This window comes from Odocoileus virginianus, chromosome 3 (assembly GCF_023699985.2).
Source record: "Odocoileus virginianus isolate 20LAN1187 ecotype Illinois chromosome 3, Ovbor_1.2, whole genome shotgun sequence".
Taxonomy (NCBI): domain Eukaryota; kingdom Metazoa; phylum Chordata; class Mammalia; order Artiodactyla; family Cervidae; genus Odocoileus; species Odocoileus virginianus.
In genome coordinates, this window is record NC_069676.1 from 64543434 (window position 1) to 64564667 (window position 21234).

General features: G+C 38.4%; 1 protein-coding gene and 1 long non-coding RNA gene across 2 annotated transcripts in view; one reads left to right on the top strand and one right to left on the bottom strand.

The window, feature by feature from the left end:
• Positions 1–9508: 9508 nt before the first annotated feature.
• Positions 9509–11477, bottom strand: LOC139032448 (uncharacterized). The gene is made up of 2 exons (XR_011484991.1): positions 11328–11477; positions 9509–10501 (listed from the first exon to the last, which is right to left on the bottom strand). It is a non-coding gene; the product is annotated as an uncharacterized lncRNA (long non-coding RNA).
• A 5348-nt stretch (positions 11478–16825) lies between these two features.
• Positions 16826–21234, top strand: part of ITK (IL2 inducible T cell kinase) — a 63765-nt gene continuing 59356 nt past the window's right edge. The window contains exon 1 of the mRNA XM_070465711.1: positions 16826–17108. Within this exon, the coding sequence (XP_070321812.1) occupies positions 16971–17108 (138 nt within the window). The 5' untranslated portion in view covers positions 16826–16970. The remainder of the gene's footprint in view (positions 17109–21234) is intronic.

Below are 21234 nucleotides of genomic sequence, written 5' to 3' on the forward strand. Positions count from 1 at the left end.
AAATATGGAATCATTCATGGTTAGCAATATGTGTGGGGACCCCAGGAATTCACTGAGGTCTTGAATTACCATAGGATTTCCCATATGGGTCCACCTGCTTCCTCGCTCTTGATGTCTACCTGATAAACCATTGATGTTTCGTTTCTTTGAAAAGCTCTTCAGAGAAATTATGGCAAAGACATCTCTCTGGAGTTTTTGTACTTTGCACAGGGTGATGAATCCAAATTCCCCCTCCCTCAGTTAGAAAACTACTTTTGAAATAAAAATACATCCCCCAAGCTCAGTGATCACTATGTAAAGGTCTTGAAATAAACTTCATCCCCTAAATGTTCTTTTTTATATCCCTACTGCCTGCTTCAATACCTGGAAAATTGCAGCTTATTAATAACTATGAACTTGCTTATGCCCACTGAGATTTATTCTTCCATTTGTTTAGTCAACAAAATTTATTGAGAAGGCTCTATTTCCAGGACCAGCTAGAAAACCAAAATGCAGAGATAAAGGTCCTTACCTCTGAAGAGATTAAAAAAAATTTTTTCTGAAGATGTTAAATGACTTCTCCAAAAAAAACCAAAGTGGCTTATACTCTACTGTAAGGAGATAATCACTAAAAGGTAACACTATTAGATTTTAAAATAAGTTTCTATATTCTCAGCCACCTATTCATTTCATAAATCCATTTTCGATGAATGATTAAAAGAGAAATCATAACTACATTATTAACAACTTACTATAAACCAGGCATGGTAGTAAACACTTTATGTTCTTTTCAAAACGTAATCCCCAAACAGCCCTATAAAACGTAAGCACAGCTACTATTCCTATTTTATAGAAAGGGAAATCAAGACTCAGAAAAGTTTAGCAACTTTATCGGGGTCACAAGGCACTAAAAGCATAAGTCCTCAAATACGGCAATGGTTAAACTACACTACATTGTGTCACACAAATAGAACACAAATATACACGTACTATTCTGCATAAATTCATCCGTTCTTCTAATTAATATTATTAGGTGCCTACTTTTTGCCAGGCCCTGTTTGCGTTGCTAGGCATGCAGCAGTGGACGAAACAGAAAAATATCCTCAATTTCACAGAGCTTGTATTGTAGACAATAAATGACAGTAAAATATATGATATGTCCAATGCTATGGAAGAAGATAAAGTAGGCAAGTGGAATGGGAGTCTGCATGGCAGAGGGAGCTGGAGGTGGTGGTCAAGGAAGGATCAACGAGAAGCAACCTCTGAGCAAAGACCCCAAGGAGGAAGTGAGGGAGGAAGGCACACAGATGTTTGGGGAGTAACCTCTTGTCAGAGGGAATAGCAAGGACCATGATCCTGATGAGGGAGTGTGCTTGGGGTGTTAGAGGAACACCATGGGGGCCACAGTGATGAGAGTGGAGTGAGGGAAAGTGGTTGGAGATGAGACCACAAAACAACTGTGCTCGTAGTAGGAAAGCAGACCATACGTGAAGGACCTTGTAGGACATCGAGAGGTCTGTAGATCTGCTCTGGATGGGAGATGATCTGTCCTACATATATGAGGATCATTTCTGGCTGCCATGTTGCAAAGAGATTTTAGAGGTGTAAGGAGGCAGAAATGGAGATTAGGCAGATCCTGCAAAAGATGGTGATGGGTAAGATGTATGTGGGAGCCGTAGAAATAGTGATCAGCTACTAGCATGTCTAGTAGGTACCCATAGGTACTGAGGTACCCATATGTACACTGGTGTTGAACAATTTTCAAGAAATATTAATAAGTAAAAAAAAAGCAAGTTGCAAAAGAGCATATATAATATGCCACATACTGTTTAATTAAAAAGTTTTAAAGGGTGTGTGTGTGTGTGTGTGTGTGTGAACAGATGCACAGGAAACTGGTACCAGGAATAATCTTGGAGTAGTTTGTTGATTGAGGAAAATGGTGGGACAGAGACTTATCTTTCCAGAACATTCTCTTTTATACCTTTCAGATTTTATTCTATTGCATATACTACTTGCACAAAAATAAATAATACTTTATATGTTTATAAAAATATTATGCTAGTAAAATTATATTCTTAGACTATTTGTCAATTCAAACCTTAATATAGAAAAGAAGTAGATAAACAGTTTCATTCAAATTTAACTCTCTCTGGCACAAAATTTTAGAATTTGAGAACCAAAATACAAAATATCATTCAAAATTCATTTTCTGATTTTTCTAAAAGTTCTGCAAAGTTATCCCTTTCCAAAGTTTGGAAGTCTGCTGTATCCCCATCAAAAAAAAAAGTGGAGATCAATAAGTCAAGATGTATTTATTGATTGCCAGATATGTGCCTACCATTAAACTAAGAGCATTCAGGTTGTCAAACTGTAAGTTTCAAAAATCTGAAAACATAATTCTCACACAAATATACAATGAAAACATGTCAGAGGTTTAATTAACTCATCAGTGAGGAAATCAGCAGGATGATAAAGCTGATTCAGAGAATGAGAAGACTAGGCATGGGCATTAGAGAAAGGATGTTGGACTAACATTGCCAGGTTAGACACAAAACTGGTTAAAAGTCTACAGGGCAATAAAATCATAAACTTTGGGGCTATCTTTTTTGCTGAATGAGATCACTTTCATCTCTTCTGGATGAAAATCTGTACCTTATTACAGAACTTCCCAGAGTCTGAGGCTTTAATCAATAATAGATAGTCCTCTTGACGTGCTGAAAATGTTCTAAAGTTACATTATAATCATTTCATAACTGTGAATATATGAAAAAAAAACATTGAACTATACACTTTCAATGGGTGAATGTTTTGGTATGTGAAATGTATCTCAATAAACCTATTAAAAATAATAGATAGCAATACTTCAGTCTTATTAATCCAATCTCATTGTCTGTCTTACTTCTCTTGGATAATCACATAATCCTCAGGAAGATGTGTAAACCATGCTCTAATATGACATTGAAAGTACACATTTTTCCCAGCACCACTTGTTAAAGAGGTTATCTTTTTTCCATTGTATATCCTTGCCTCCTTTGTCGAAGATAAGGTGACCATAGGTTCGTGGATTTATCTCTGGGCTTTCTATTCTGTTCTATTGATCTATATTTCTGTCTTTGTGCCAGTACCATACTGTCTTGATGACTGTGGCTTTGTAGTAGAGTCTGAAGTCAGGCAGATTGATTCCTCCAGTTCCATTCTTCTTTCTCAGGATTACTTTGGCTATTCGAGGTTTTTTGTATTTCCATACAAATTGTGAAATTATTTGTTCTAGTTCTGTGAAAAATACCATTGGTAGTTTGATAGGGATTGCATTGTATCTATAGATTGCTTTGGGTAGTATAGCCATTTTGACAATATTGATTCTTCCAATCCATGAACACGGTATATTTCTCCATCTGTTTGTGTCCTCTTTGATTTCTTTCATCAGTGTTTTATAGTTTTCTATGTATAGGTCTTTTGTTTCTTTAGGTAGATATACTCCTAAGTATTTTATTCTTTTTGCTGCAATGGTCACTTTCTAACACCATACACAAAAATAAACTCAAAATGGATTAAAGATCTAAATGTAAGACCAGAAACTATCAAACTCCTAGAGGAGAACATAGGCAAAACACTCTCCGACATAAATCACAGCAGGATCCTCTATGACCCACATCCCAGAATTTTAGAAATAAAAGCAAAAATAAACAAATGGGACCTCATGAAACTTAAAAACTTTTGCACAACAAAGGAAACTATAAGCAAGGTGAAAAGACAGCCCTCAGATTGGGAGAAAATAATAGCAAACGAAGCAACAGACAAAGGATTAATCTCAAAAATATACAAGCAACTCCTCCAGCTCAACTCCAGAAAAATAAATGACCCAATCAAAAAATGGGCCAAAGAACTCAACAGACATTTCTCCAAGGGAGACATACAGATGGCTAACAAACACATGAAAAGATGCTCAACATCACTCATTATCAGAGAAATGCAAATCAAAACCACAATGAGGTACCATTATACGCCAGTCAGGATGGCTGCTATCCAAAAGTCTACAAGCAATAAATGCTGGAGAGGGTGTGGAGAAAAGGGAACCCTCTTACACTGTTGGTGGGAATGCAAATTAGTACAGCCACTATGGAAAACAGTGTGGAGATTTCTTAAAAAACTGGAAATAGAACTGCCATATGACCCAGCAATCCCACTTCCGGGCATACACACCGAGCAAACCAGATCTGAAAGAGACACGTGCACCCCAATGTTCATCGCAGCACTGTTTATAATAGCCAGGACATGGAAGCAACCCAGAAGCCCATCAGCAGACGAATGGATGAGGAAGCTGTGGTACATATACACCATGGAATATTACTCAGCCATTAAAAAGAATTCATTTGAATCAGTTCTAATGAGATGGATGAAACTGGAGCCCATTATACAGAGTGAAGTAAGCCAGAAAGATAAAGACCATTACAGTATACTAACACATATATATGGACTTTAGAAAGATGGTAACGATAACCCTATATGCAAAACAGAAAAAGAGACTCAGATGTATAGAACAGACTTGTGAACTCTGGGAGAAGGTGAGGGTGGGATGTTTCAAGAGAACAGCATTGAAACATGTATATTATCTAGGGTGAAACAGATCACCAGCCCAGGTTGGATACATGAGACAAGTGCTCGGGCCTGGTGCACTGGGAAGACCCAGAGGGATCGGGTGGAGAGGGAGGTGGGAGGGGGGACTGGGATGGGGAATACATGTAAATCCATGGCTAATTCATTTCAATGTATGACAAAAACTACTGTAATGATGTAAAGTAATTAGCCTCCAACTAATAAAAATAAATGGAAAAAAAAAAGAAAGTACACATTACCTATCTTATAATTTTTTCTATTTATACATTTTTGGTAATTCTTCTTAATAAGGAACATAATGAAGCATATATAAGCCACCACCCCAACTTTAGAAAGCTTATAAATCAGGAGAACCCTGAAGAGGCAGAGAACAGTATAGCAGGGCAGTTAAATACATGATAGAGTAACAGTGAATGAGTTGAATGAATGGACTCAACAACACTTGCGTGCTTGCTCAGTCACTAAGTTGTGTCCAACTCTGCAACCACATGGAGTGGAGTCCGCCAGGCTCCTCTTTTCATGGGATTTCCCAGGCAAGAATACTGGAGTGGGTTGTCCTTTCTTTCTCCGGATATCTTCCCAACTCAGGGATCGAACCCATATCTCCTGGATTACAGGCAGATTCTTTACCACTGAGCCACCTGGGAAGCCATGATAACACTTATCTCAATATTTAAAACCAACAATGTTTTGTAGGAAGAGAAACTGTCAGAACCACAATTCTAAGGACAGTTTTGGGTACATTTTTAATTGCCCTAAGATTGAAGAGGTGTGAAGTATGGAAACACAAAATATTGTGTATGGTGTACTGAGTAAGGTAGACACGCAAGCTTATAGATGGCTGAGGTCTACCTGTTTATCATGGGGAAAAGGTTTCAAGTCAATAACTTTTGTTCCCCAACTATCACTTTGAAAAGCAAAGCAAACAGACAGCTATATATAGCCTTTACAAAGAGTATGCCACCTGAGAGGGCCTTGTGGGCTAGGCAGGATGTGAGGGTGGGGAGATTTCCATACTGTACAGAGTATGTATCTACTGGGTAAATCCCCTGGCCTAAAATACAATCCACAGTCCTTTGGTGTTGGCACAGCTAAACCGATGTGGCGTGGGATGAGCTTCGGTTAGCCTTGGGCACCTAGGACTTCAGGAAGTCAACCTGACTTCTGCCTTACCTTCTGATTGTCAAAAAAAGACCACAGTCACCTAGACTCTTTCCCTGAGGGCCATTATGCAAATTCATTTGCTTCTGCCTTAGGTTTCAAAAGAAAATGAGCTGGTATAGATGAAAGAAGCCAGACAGGTGATCTAAAGAATTTTATTTCTCAACATGATCCAACAAGTGTCACCTCTCTTCTCCACCTACTTACTTTCTGTTCCCTTCTTGTTTCTGTCCTCAGACATATTTGGCCCCACTCAGAGCCAAAATTCTGCCCTGCTTTTCACCATCTTATGACAATTTCTCTCTCTTGGTTTTCAATTTTGCTACATTTATAAGCCATGAGAAGTCCCATCTCAGTCTATATATTTATTTATTTGATGTTATGCTGAATAAGCTTGCAATTAAATACACATACAAATAGCAAAACAATTAACATTTAAGACAAAAATAAAGATTAGAAACTGTATAGAGGTGAGAGGTGGTAAATGATCCAGGAATTGGGATGAAATGATTATTGCAATTAAATATTAAATTTAACTCCTGGAAAAATACTGGGAGAAAGTAAAATAAATCTTAAGATTAATTATTTCTGAGGGTTGAGGCTAGACATCATTATTATTTTTGCCTATTTGATGGTTGGCTTCTTCCAGCAAAAATACATTTTAGGTTTGTAACCAGAAACTATGAATTATGGATGGAGAACTGTAGACTGAAGAACTGCGAATGGAGGTTCATAACATTGTACAGGTGGTGGTGATCAAAACCATCCCAAAGAAAAAGAAATGCAAAAAGGCAAAATGGTTGTCTGAGGAGGCCTTACAAACAGCTGAGAAAAGAGAAGTGAAAGACAAAGGAGAAAAAGAAGTATATACCCATTTGAATCACAGTTCCAAAGAATAGCAAGGAGAGATAAGAGAGCCTTCCTACGTGATCAATGCAAAGAAATAGAGGAAAACAATAGAATGGGAAAGACTAGAGATCTCTTCAAGAAAATTAGAGATACCAAGGAAACATTTCATGCAAAGATGGGCACAGTAAAGGACAAAAATGGTGTGGACCTAGCAGAAACAGAAGATATTAAGAAGAGGTGGCGAGAATACACAGAAGAACTACACAAAAAAGATATTAATGTCTCAGACAACCACAATGGTGTGGTCTACTCACCTAGAGTTAGATATCCTGGAATGTAAGTCAAGTGGGCCTTAGGAGGTATCACCACGAGCACAGCTAGTGGAGGTGATGGAATTTCAGCTGAGCTGTTTCAAATCCTAAAAAGATAATAGTGTTACAGTGCTGCACTCAATATGCCAGCAAATTTGGAAACTCAGCAATGGCCATAGGGCTAGAGAAGGTCAGTTTTTATTCTAATCCTAAAGAAGTTCAGTTCAGTTTAGTTGCTCAGTCACATGCCAGGCTTCCCTGTCCATCACCAACTCCTGAAGCTTGCTCAAACTCATCTCCATTGAGTCGGTGATGCCATCCAGTCATCTCATCCTCTGTCATCCCTGTCCCTCCTGCCTTCAATCTTCCCCAGCATGAGAGTCTTTTCTAATCAGTCAGTTCTTCGTATCAGGTGGTCAAATTAATAGAGCTTCAGCAGCAGCATCAGTTCTTCCAAAGGATATTCAGGGTTGATTCCCATTAGGATTGACTGATTTGAACTCCTTGCAGTCCAAGGGATTTTAAAGAGTCTTCTCCAACACCACAGTTCAAAAGCATCAATTCTGCTGCTCACCAGTTTGGTGCTCAGCTTTCTTTATGATCCAACTCTCAGATCCATAACTACTAGAAAAAAACGTAGCTTTGACTAGACGGAACTTTGTTGGTAATGTCTCTTATATTTAATATGCAGTCTAAGTTGGTCATAGCTTTTCTTCCAAGGAACAAGCGTCTTTTAATTTCATGGCCATAGTCACAATCTGCAGTGATTTTGAAGCCCAAGAAAATAAAGCCTGTCAGTTTCCAATGTTTCCCCATCTATTTGCCATGAAGTGATGCGACCAGATGCCATGATCTTCATTTTTTGAATGTTGAGTTTTAAGCTAGCTTTTTCACTCTCCTATTTCACTTTTATCCAGAGACACTTTAGTTCCTCTTCACATTCAGCCGTAAGGGTGGTGTCAACTGCATATCTGAGGTTATAGATATTTCTCCCAGCAATCTTGATTCCAGCTTGAGGTTCATAAAGCCTGGCATTTCTCATGATGTACTCTGCATATAACTTAAATAAGCAGGTGACAATATACAGCCTTGATGTACCCCTTTCCTGATTTGGAACCAGTCTGTTGTTCCATGTTCAATTCCCAAAGAAGGGCAATGCCAAAGAATGTTCAAACTGCTGCACAACTGTACCCATTTCACATACTAGGAAAGTAATGCTCAAAATCCTGCAACCTAGGCTTCAACAGCATGTAAACTGAGAATTTCTAGAGGTACAAGACGGATTTAGAAAAGGCAGAGGAGCAAGAGATCAAATTGCAAACATCCATTGGATCATAGAAAATGCAACAGAATTCCAGAAAAACATCTACTTCTGCTTCATTGACTACACTAAAGCCTTTGATTGTGTGGATCACAACAAACTGTGAAAAATTCTTCAAAAGATGGGAATACCAGACCACTTCCCCTGCCTCCTGAGAAACCTGCATGCAGGCCAAGAAGCAACAATAAGAACTGGACATGGAACAGCAGACTGGTTCCAAATCGGGAAGGAGTACATCAAGGCTGTATATTGTCACCCTGCTTATTTAACTTATATGCAGAGCACATCATGAGAAATGCCAGGCTGGAAGAAGCACAAGCTGGAATCAAGATTGATGGGAGAAATATCAATAACTTCAGATATGCAGATGACACCATCCTAATGGCAGAAAACAAAGAGAAATTAAAGAGCCTCTTGATGAAGGTGAAAGAGGAGAGTGAAAAAGCTGGCTTAGAACTCAGCATTCAAAAAATGAAGATCATGGCATCCAGGCCCATCACTTCATGGCAAATAGATGGGGAAACAGTGGAAGCAGAGACAGGCTTTATTTTCTTGGGCTCCAAAATCACTGCAGATTGTAACTAAAGCCATAAAATTAAGACACTTGCTTCTTGGAAGAAAAGCTATGACCAACCTAGATAGCATATTAAAAAGCAGGAACATTCCTTTGCCAACAAAGGTCCGTCTAATCAAAGCTATGGTTTTTCCAGTAGTCATGTATAGACGTGAGATTTGGACCATGAAGAAGGCTGAGCACCAAAGAATTAATGCCTTCAAACTGTGGTGTTGGAGAAGACTCTTCAGAGTCCCTTGGACAGCAAGAGATCCAACCAGTCAATCCTAAAGGAAATCAACCCTGAATATCCATTGGAAGGACTGATGCTGATGCTGAAGTTCCAATACTTTGGCCTGATGTGAAGAGTCGACTCATTTGAAAAGACCCTGATGCTGGGAAAGATTGAAGGCAGGAAGACAAGGGGACAACAGAGGATGAGATGGTTGGATGGCATCACCGACTCAATGGACATGAATCTGAGCAAACTCCGGGAGACTGTGGGGGACAAAGAAGCCTGATGTGCTGCAGTCCATGAGGTCATAAACAGTCAGACACAACTGAGTGATTGAACAGCAACTACCACCAGAAATATAAATATTTAAATATAATTAAATATATGTTTGTGTATATATATATATATATACACATATATATTTCAAAAGTTGTCTAAGCTCCACAGTTTAACTGTACCCTATCTTCTATGAATCAAGCCAATTATTTCTGATACAGGACATATTTTTATTTTAAATTGGAAAGTAAAGGCAGAGTGAACAAAAGATGAATAAATGAAATTATAGTAAAAGAAATAAATAAGAAAGTAAGAAATTCTCCCACAATATTTTCTCTTTTAATTATAAATGAAAAGCAAAATTCCAATTCCTTGCTGGAAATTTGATATGGAAGCTTTCTGACACTGCCCTAAATATAGACATACATATTAATAGAGACACAAAATATTTTTATGTAAAAATGGGATCATGCCATACATATTAGTCTGTACCTTTTCTATCTTAACAATGTATCATGTGCTTTTTTTCAGAGTGATACCTTATATAAATTCTTCATTCATTTTCATGATCTCGTAGTGTTGCTTTGAATGGATGCACCATAGATTAATCAGTTTCTCACTGATGCATATATAGATTGTTTCCATTATAGACACCAATACAGTGAACATTTAGTACAAATGTTCTAAATGTGCTAATGTCATTTGTTTTCTCTAGGATTAATAGTTCTAGAAGGAATTTTTTTTTTTTTTTTTTCAGAAGAAAGAGGTTATACAATTACTGAAATATTCTGGTAGTGCTCTTAAACAGATACAAATAAACCTGATCAAGTTTGGATGAGAATCACAGGGAAAATAAAGACCATAGAAGCCACCCCCTAAAAGCACAGTTGAAGGATCTCTTTGTCTTGGACACGGGAGGGCTCTAGAGTTATCCAAGAAGCATCTTCACATATCTAAAAGGCCATTCCCGGGACCAGAGAAGAGAATTGGAATTACAGGGCCTCAAGTGATAGAACCATGAAGATGGGCTTTAGGTCAGGGTAAAGGTGAGGTCACTAGTGGTGAACTGACATCCATGCCACTTTCTCTGGTGCCAACACTCTGGTGTTTCTTTGGAGGAAAACTGCTCTCTAGTCTCAGCCCATGTGGTGGATAAGGCAGACTCTATCCCATCCTCAAATCCAGGAGAGAGTGCAGACCTGAAATAGACAACAGAATATTCTCTTGCCTGGTTGTAATGACTGAGCTACATATTAGCACATCATCCAAACCAGGGCAATGATTCACAGTTCTGAGGCTTTTGCTGGAACTATTAGGAAAAAAGAGTCTAGTTCCAGGGGTAAAATGTCAGTCTTTTCTTCCACAGAAGAAAGCCTGCCAAAGTGTGAAGCTGACATAAAACTAAGAAATGAAAATCAAAATTTCTGATGTCATTGGCTAAGTAGCTAGATCCATAGTGCCAGACTGAATTGTTTTTTCTTTGTTAGAGAATGATAAACTTTTCCAATTGAGTTTCAGTTGAGGCCTCAAAGGCCTAAATTAATACCATTAAAGGAATCAAGTTCCTTTCTCTCCTAAAATAGAGTACTTTATCATCCATGCCTGATATACTAGGAGGCAACATAAGTTCTGCCAGTAATAGTTTTGGCCACCTCCAGTCTTTAGAAAACAAAAGCTCGAAAGACAGTTTTTGGTGCACTGTGCATTTCCTCTCACAACCCACCCGGGGGTGTGGGTGGGGAGAGGAGGCAGCTGTTTGCATCCACCAGAAACCAAGTGACAGGACCTTTGAAGGGCTACTCACTAGCTTGACAGAAGTCTTGTAGGGTTTGTGAAGACTGTTGTCTAAATCCCATTTGGAGAAAGGTAATGGTGAAAGCCTGTGGAAGAACTGCTTGTTGGGTGTCACTGGGAGAAGAGACTACATCTGGGGCAAATGGTGCATCCATTGGTGGATGCCTGAGTCTTTCACTAGAGCAATGGAGGGAATAGGTGGCATGTAGTTCATTTGCAAAGAACACTTACCCAACAGGACAACCAAATGAGCAAGGGGATCCCAACAGAGTTGGGAACAGTAGGAGGCATGCTGAAGGTGGACCAGCAGAAGTTTGCAAGCTGAAGGTTGGGTTCACTGGGAGTCAGACAAGCATCTCCAACACCAAGAGAACTGCTGTCAGAGCCCTCTGAAAATAATAACAACAAACATGACAAACCTTTGCACGAAAGAAAAGAAAGTGAAGTCACTCAGTTGTGTCTGACTCTTTGTAACCCCATGGACTGTAGCCCACCAGGCTCCTCTGTCCATGGGATTCTCCAGGCAAGAATACTGGAGTGGGTTGCCATTTCCTTCTCCAAGGAATCTTCCCAACCCAGGGATTGAACCCAGGTCTCCCAAATTGCAGGCAGGTGCTTTAACCTCTGCACCACCAGGGAAGCCCAAAGAAAAAGCAACAACTGTGTATCCACCACATTCAGAGGGCATCAAATCCCAGATCACATGGGTGACCTTGTTGAATTCAGTGCCTGTTTCCCCTCTTGCCCCTGAGCCTGAGCCTGAAGGGGAGAGTCAGAAGCAAGGCTATTGTACAAGGAAGGAGGAAGAGTTACGATGTAGCAGAAAAGGCAACATGCTTCAAACCCTGTACCAGACTTCTGCTTCAGTTGAAGAAAAGCATTAAATGGAATATATATTTGGAGTTTGGGTTATTAGACTGAACTGAAAAGGCCTTTTTTTAACTTTTTATTATGAAAAAATTCAATGTATATAGCAATGTTAGGAGAATAAAACACTACCAACCTACCCATCACCCAGTTTCAATCATCAGCTCAGCCAAACATTTGTCATCTCTTGCCCTACCTATTTCTCCCCCTCCACTGGATTATAACAAGGCAAATCTTATCAATAATTATTTCAGTATGCTTCTGTACTAAATAAAGCTTTTATCATCACAATCATGCCATTATCACATGTTAAAATTAAAAATAATTAGTTATCAAATATGCAATCAATATCCTGATTTCCCAGTTGTCTCATAATGTCTTTATACAATTGATTTGTTTGAATTTAAAGCCAAACAAAATCAGCACATGCTTGATATGGTTCTTAAAGTCTCTTTTAATCTATGGGTTCTTCCTCTAACTTACTTGTTACATACTGTGGTCCCAAGGTGTCCATGATGGATAAGTTCCAGGACCCCTCAAATACAAAAAACCCAAGGGTGCTCAAGTCCTTAAATAAAATGGCATAGTATTTGCATATAATCTACACATATTCTCTTGTATACTTTAAATCATCTCTAGATTTCTTATGATACCTAATATAATATAAATGCTATATCAACTGAACTGAACTGAACTGAGTTGTAAATATATTGTAAATGCTATGTAAATAGTTGCTGGTACACAGTAAATTCAAATTTGCTTCTTGGAACTTTCTGGAATTTTTCTGGCCCACGGTTGGTTGAATCCACAAATGCAAAACCCACAGATACAGAGGGTCTATATTCTGAACTGGTCCAACTGCATCTCTATGCTTTTTTCACACTGCTTTATCTCTGTATTTCCTGCAAACTTGAATTTAGATCTAGAGGTTTGATGAGATTAATGTTTGATTTTCTTTTTTAGCAAGACTTCTGTGTAGGTGGTTTTGTGTACTTCCTATTGCATCACATAAGGAAATACATAATGTCTAGTTGACTCTTCCTGCTGTTAAGATTGATCAGTGTGTTACAATGTTATCAGTCTATAGACTTTTCATGTGATTTCCGCAGCCATTGATGATCAATACACAGGTCCATTTTGTCATTAGGATTGCAAAATCATGATATTCTATCACTCCTTAATTTATTCATTGTAATTCTTCTGTAAAGAAGGACTTTTCCTTATTAAATATTTGATTACTAAACTGAGATACAGTTCTTCAAGAGAAACAGGAAATAAATTTATTTTTTCCCTTTGTTTTCCAGTTTACAGGGTAATAAATTTGCTCTCCAGAACCCTCCAAAAGTTATTGATAGGTTGGAAGTTTTTTCAAGTATTTTATGAACTCATGATTTGGACATTTTGACTGTTCTTCAGTTCATCATAAAGGATGAATATGATCCCCAAATTGTTCTGTCTTTAGCAAGTAGGAGTTTCTTGAATTCAGGTCCTGCAAATTGGACTTTTCAAACCAAACAAAGGGATTATTTTTAGGTATGTTTTCCTGAGAGTGATGGGGGAAATACTGAGCTTCTTAAGGTTATGTTTAGGTGAAGACAAAGAAAAATCCCAGCAAGTGCCATTGAAGGTGCTAAGGGAGAGAGGATAAAATTACTTATCATTACACTCCATGGAGCCTAGGCAAAGGAAAAACTACTATTACAACAGCTATTGATGACATTTTGCTTTCCCACATGGCAATACTTTGTGAAGTCTGTAAATCTTTCAACCCGAACAAACTAGGTATAAATCTACCCTTCTCAAAGGACTTTTCAGTCTAGTTCAGAATTTGCACTGTATTAGTTAAAATTAGGTTTGCTGTTTGTGACAGAATCTCAAACTGATGAAGGCTTAGAAAAGAACATTTTTTTTCTTTTTATGTTAAAGAAAAATTGCTCCCATGCTGCAAGGAGGACCCAAGATCATCAGGAACCCAGAATCTATTTTACATTCCATTGACCTCCTGGTGGCTCAGCAATTAAGAATTAACCTGCCAATGCAAGAGACTTGGGTTTGATCTCTGGGTCGGGAAAATCACCTGGAGAAGGGAATGGTGACCCACTCCAGTATTCTTGCCTGGAAAACCCCATAGACAAAGGAGCCTGGTGGACTACAGTCCATGGGGTTGCAAAGAGTCAGACACCGCTTAGCTACTAAACAATAACAACAACAGAACAACTTCAACATGCAATTTCTACTTCATGGTCTAAGATGGTCCAAGATAGCTGCTACAGCTCCAACCGTCACATTCACATTCTAGTTAGGGGGAAGGAAGAAAAAGAGAATGAAAAGGGTATGATGCTTGCCATTAAGGACGTTTCCTTGAAGTTGTGCTCATAACTTTTGCTCTATTTTAACTGTTTTAGCTATAAAACAGTTAACATGACTAAAAAATGTAATCTTTATTGTGGTTGACTAGATGCCCAGATAATCTTCAGGGAGTCAGTTAGCTGGAAAGGAGGGGAGAATAGATATTTGGAGAAAATAGCAATCCTTGTGTGAAGCCCATATTCAGGAGAGAAAAGAAATGCTACCTCTTTTGGGCAATGTATTTCCACATATATGTCTTAAAACCTCAGAACAAAGGAGTAGAAACCATTTAAAGTATCCCCTTTCCCAAAATCTAATCTTGATTATGCTGGGGCAGTTCACTCTTTGGGGTTCTCAAAGAGTTAGACACAACCAAGCAACTAAACAACAACAAATCCAGTATATGAGACAAAATTAAGCTGTAGTGTGGTAATCTACATGGAAAATAATTCTTAGATCACTGCACTCCTCTATAGCAATAATGGTTGTTCTGTTTCTTTATTTATTATTATTTGTCTGGTATATGCCATCTCTGTTTGCTATGAGATTTCTTTGTTATTTATGACTTGCTAGAAGTAGGACTCACTCGTGACACCTTATATCCTAATTCTAAGGCCAGATGCATGACTGGCACCCACCACTTACAGAGTTTATGGGATTCAGTTCTCAAAGGGACCGTCACAAAGAGACTAAAGATCAGTGAGGATAAGCCGATTTCTCAAAGAGAAACAGTTTAGTAAGTGACAGAGCTGGAATTTCAGCATAATTCTGTCTGTCTCCAGAGCCTGTGTATGCTTTGTTTAGTATGCCATTCTGAAGGATTTACTTATTTTCAGCATTTCCACTAAATTTTGCAATGGAAAAGCAATCATTTCACTGTAGCATAGATAAACCACTACAAGCATTCATTTAAATTTAACAAATTAATAAACTTTAATATTTCTGTTATGGGTTTTATGCCCATTGTCTCTCATAATTGTCCAACCCAGTTTTCTGATTACTCATTCAACATTTTTCTAAACATCCTTTTAATGTGCCAGGCACCATGATATTTGCTAAATATATAATGGTGAGCAAAACCACACACCGTCCTTGCCATTAGGGAACTTCTAGACTGATATTGAAGCTAGAACTCCAATACTTTGGCCATCTGATGTGAACTCACTGGAAAAGACCCTGATACTGGGAAAGATTTAGGGCAGGAGGAGAAGGGGATGACAGAGGATGAGATGGTTGGATGGCATCACCAACTCAATGGACATGAGTTTGGGTGAACTCCGGGAGTTGGTGATGGACAGGGAGGCCTGGCGTGCTGTAGTCCATGGGGTCACAAAGAGTCTGACATAACTGAGCGACTGAACTGAACTGACCTGAGACTAGTGGGGAAGACAAACACTAATCCAAAAATCACCCTCCAAAAAGTACAATGACGACTGTCATGAAGGATATGTCATAAGGTGTCTTCCACATATAATTGGTGGAAATGACTTAGTGAAGCCAGGAAGGCTTCCCTGAGGAAGTGACATGTAGGCTGACACTAGTAATATAACTTAGAGCAGGTGAAACAGGGGAGAGGAGATGTTTTCAGGCAACGGGAGCAGATATTCAAAGCAGCCTGAGAAGCATGCATGAGGGCTGAAGTGAAAACATGTGAGCAAGGTATGAGATGAGACTGGCAAGGAAGCCAGAAAGCAGCCCCACATGTAGGAGCACCATTACTCCCCTTCACAGGTAAAAACACTGAGGCTCCAAACCCTCAAGTAATTTGCCTGTAGTCTCACAGTTAGTAAGCTGGTGGAGCCAGAAGTCAGCCTCTGATAGGTAAAGACATCCCTAGAACCCGTGCCCATGTTAGCTTACATGACAAAGGGGGAATTAAGGTGCAATGTGGGATTAAGGTTACTAATAAACAGATCCTAAAATTGGGAGATTATTTTAGGTTATCCACACAAACCCAGGAAGGCAGAAGAGGTTACAGTTGTATGAGATTGGAGCAATTGACTGCGGCTATAGGCTTTGAAGATGGAGGAAGAAGGCTGAGAGTAAAGGCATGTGGGTGGCTCTAAAGCTGGGAAGGGTAAGGAAACAGATTCTACCTGAGATCTTCCAGACAGGATCGCACTCTGCTGACATCTTGATTTTAGCCCAATGAGACCCAATTGGCATTTCTGAACCACAGAACAATAAATTCACGAAGCACTAAACTTGTTGTAATTTAAAAAGCCAACAGAAAACTAATATACAACCCATGTCCCTCAACTCCAAAGCACATGTTCCTACCCCTTGTGCTATGGGGCTTAACTGTTAGATGGGCTAAACCAGGAACTATAAAGATTGAACTCTAATCAGTCATATCATTTTGAGTCTAAGGTTTTTCAAATATTTCTAAACCATACAGCAAAGGGTATGCATAATTTTTACATATGCCTCATAGTTTTGTGAATTTCGAAAGGATGTGGTTATGGGCTTTGACATCAGAAGAGAAGCTCCGCGATGTTGACTGAACGTTGATAGAGAGATAATATTGGAGGCAAGTTGCCTTTGAACAGCTCTCTGAAGATCAACTGCCTCCCCATCGCATTCCTTGCCCTGAAGCTGTTTCCTCTGGTTGTGCTGAGGGGTGATGCGCAAGGTGCATCACTTTTCAAGAATTGGATCATGAACAACTTTATCCTCCTGGAAGAGCAGCTCATCAAGAAATCCCAACAAAAGAGAAGAACTTCTCCTTCAAACTTTAAAGTCCGATTCTTTGTTTTAACCAAAACCAGCCTGGCATACTTTGAGGACCGTCATGGGGTATGTGATCACTCTGTTTTGTCTACTTTTAAAAGATCATTTTATAGTTAGATTGGGCTGAATCATGAAGATATACATAGAATAAAATAAGAACAGATGTACTTATTATAACAACCTAAAAAGTATAGTAAGAGTAATTGGGAGAGAATGCGGAGAGTATTCAAGAAAGGGTAATTGTATTAGGTGATTTCAGTAAAAGAGTAAGTTTACTGCACATTAGCTTGTCTTTCCTCTATAAGGTTAAGTTTAACTTTTAAATTTTGTTTTATTTGGCAAAAGAAATGGTTAAGTGAGGGGTCCCGTTCAACATTTTTATGTCAATTTTATTTGTCTCAAAGTCATCACTCACCTGACATGTGGAATAATAGTCTCTGGGCATTTAATTGTCTAAAATTTACAAAGCCCAGTGGTAAACCTCTTCATCCCTTAGAGAACTTCCCAGGAGACTAGGGTTATCACACACAAAATATAATGCAGTACAGACCAGCAGTTCTTACCAGAAGATTACAGCTGCTTAGCTAAGTCAGTCTTTATATTTCTAAAGATATTCTTATATACCATAACATCATTAGTAATAAGAGTAACACAAATAATCATAACAATGCAGTTTGGTACAAAAAGCACTGGAAGAGGGGTCAGGGGACCAAACTCCACTTTTCTCTAGGTGAGTTAGCCTCAGCAAATGTCTCTGCGTCAAGTTCTTTCTTGATAAAATGAAAGGAGTGGAAACACCACCTACAACATTCCTTTCTTCTTTAAAATCCTTTGTTTCTATGAAGTGGCACTTGTACAGCCCACCTCAGCAATTTTTCGAAGCATGTTTGCCTTCTTGCTATATCACCGTATTATTTTTCTGTCATCAGGGAGGTAGCAAAAACAACATTAGGTGCTTGATGGTCACTTAGAGACAAAGGCACTTCCATTCTTGGCAGGACCGAACTTAGTAGGTGTAGGCATGAGTTTGGGTCTTTTGAGAGCCGGGATTTGAAGTGTCCAATGATACGGGGTCTTGAAAGAGGCCAGGCCAGGTATGGAGCCTACAAATGCCTGAACTTCTAAGCTGCTGGTGAAATAATACCACCTGTTTTTTAGAGGTGAAAAGACACGCTTGTCTTAAGTAGATTCTTACTGATAATAATCCACCAATCAGTCAGGAAGAATATGGAATTACTTACGTGCCAGGCCCCTTTAGTAGGTATTCAATATGTATTCTTTGACTAAATTAACAGAGGGCCAACAGCCAAGTTTTCAACTTGGAGGATTCATCATTTAGAGCTGATTAATCATATGACCTCGGTCATTTTTTTTCCAATTGTGAATGGGACATTAGAAGCTCTTGTTTCATGTTTAAAGAGTTTTCATTTACATTTAGATATTTTTTCAAAATCCATTTTGTAGTTTTCACCAATTGTTTTTCCTGACTCACCATTCAACATAGTATCATCTCATGTAGTTAGTACTGATTGTTTCTGAGAATAATTATTGCTTGTGAACTGTTTGGTTGTGAGTTCTGTACAATGGTATTTGCATATAGTCATACAAAAAATAATCTTGATTCAGAATTTTGTTGGTTATAATTTGTATGTAGACAAAGTTGTAAAAATAACTCAGTTTCTTCATTTGAGCATTATGAAAATTCTAGGACAATTAATTCATCCTGGGGAGCCCTGTGCTATAGTTTCTAACATTTTCATGTGGGATACAGCAAATATCTGTTTCACAAACATCAAATTTCATATTTTCTAATGCCTTTGCTTTATATTCATAAATAACATTTTAAAAAGCATTTCTTTAAATATTATAGGAATTTACTGATTATAAAAATTTTCAAAGTTACTGAAAAAGACAAGATATATTAGTTATTATTATTTATTCTGTATGTGACATTCCATTGCTTAGAGCCATCAATTTGCACAAAAGAGTGCATTGTTCATTGCCCATAAACGAGAATAGTATTACACCTGTGGGAAGAAAAGGTTTTAAGCATTTTTTTAAATTTATTTTTTAAAGTGAAAACTCAGGTTTGCCATTTGTAAAATGGGTATGATAATAGTATTCACTTCATGGGGGGAAAAATGGTGAAAATTAAGAGAGGATGTATTTAAATAGACCTATCTGAAAATTACCATTTTGGTAGATCCCAAAAAAAGGTCATATATTGGCAATTTCATATAGTTCAACTTAATATATAAAGAACTGAGCATAAGTCCTATCACCTAGTAAACACCTAATAAAATTTAACTACTATTTGTATCATCATTATATCTGTAAAGGAGAATGCAGGGTGGTATAACATAATCATTTCAAATGAAGGGAAGTATTAAGGATTCTTCAAAGTCAGGCTAACATCAGAGTCTTGAGTTCCCCCTCTTCCATGGCTAAATACATGTGTGTGGGGCAAGATATACGTGCATTATGAGATGTATGATGTTGGGTCAACATTTCCCCTCTCTGGGTCTCAGCTTCTTTTTCTTTTTTCTTATTTATAAAATTCTGTTCATTGCAGCTCTAAAATTCTGTGGATTTGTGACATATGAAAACAATTCTTCCACATATTCAGGAACAAATACTGTAGTTCTGCAAAATAAGTATATTTTTTCCTAACTTCGAATTGCCTTGCCCATTGTCATTATACTACATCCTGATTGAGCATTTTGTTTTAATATGGATTTAGATCTTTTATCATATGCCTGTTTGCCACACTGAGAAGTGCAAGTGTTTTCAGTGGGGCCAGGAAGCCCCTTCAATGCTGGAGTAGTGGGCCAAAAAGAAGCAGAGTTGGCAGGTGGTGGTTTGCTGGCAGCCATGATTTCAGACACTCCCCTGTGCCTGCCAATATCTTAGCAAAGTGGTCCCTGTTGTTGGACACTCTTTAACAGCGGACAAGGGAAAATGAGAGTCCATCTGCTAAATGCCAAACATGCCATTGTAATGGCAGTGGCAGTATAGAATATGGGAGAGATTTTGTTTGTAGTGTTTGCCAATTTCTGTAATGTAAATACCCCCATCAAGATCAATTTCAAACTACTAATGTAAAGTCTACTAGCTGACAGAATTCCTGAAAATTTAGCAATCGGCTCTCATGGGCCAACACAAGCAGGCTCCAGCACATCACAGGCAGGCTAAAATAAAAATAAACTTCTGGAAGGTAGCTACCTGAACAATGTACTTAGTTGCACAGAACTGAAATCAGATCCTTTTTAGGGGTAAAAGAGAGAAATGGTGGGCTTCAGGCACTCTGAGTTAGCACAGGATGGGAGGCGTAACACAGATAGGAGACGAGAATGGTGAGGCTAGAATAGTCAGCTAGTGGTGGGTTCAAATGGTGCTTCTTTCACTTTCTAGATGTGGGATCTCAGGCAACACATTTAACCTCTTTAAGTCTCTGTTTCCTATTTGTAAAGTAATGACCCCTGCACTACCTACTTCAACCAGTGTTGAGTATTTCATGAGAAAAGTATGCTGTAAGCTTGGTACTAATAGGACCATCTTGATATTCTGAAAGGCCCTTGGGAGAAAAGGAAAGGTTTCCCTATTTTAATGACTCACTGCACCTTAGGAATCAAGTTTGTCATGGTCAGCGTGGCACAGGAGCCATTACCATTTACATAAGACAGGACAAATAGTCAAAATCACTATTCTAATCAGTGGGTGGATAGGCTGACTACTCCTCAAGGATACTTCCCTGCCTACTGATCTAGTGGCAGAAACATCTCTGTAACATGTGTCCGTCCTAACTAAAGATGGCAGGTGGGGAGAGTGTCCACTTTCCTTGCTTCTGGCAGCAGTATTGCACAGTGGTCAAAAACACAGCTTCTGGTGTCAGATTTGGGTCAAAGAGCAGCTTTTCCACTTAAGAGCTGTGTGGCTTTGCAAAGGTTGCTTAATGCTCTGTGAGCCTCTTTAAGGCTGTTTACCTGTTATAAAATGATCACTCCTCAATTTTTTTAAATGAGATGAATGTCATCATTATTTTAATAATAACAGCAAATAATATTTACTATTTACTATTATTGGTCACTATGCTAAATGAATTATTTCACCTAATTCTTATACCTACCTTGCAAGTTAGGAACTACCATTACCCCAATTAACGGAGCATATAACTGAGGCAAAGAGAATTTAA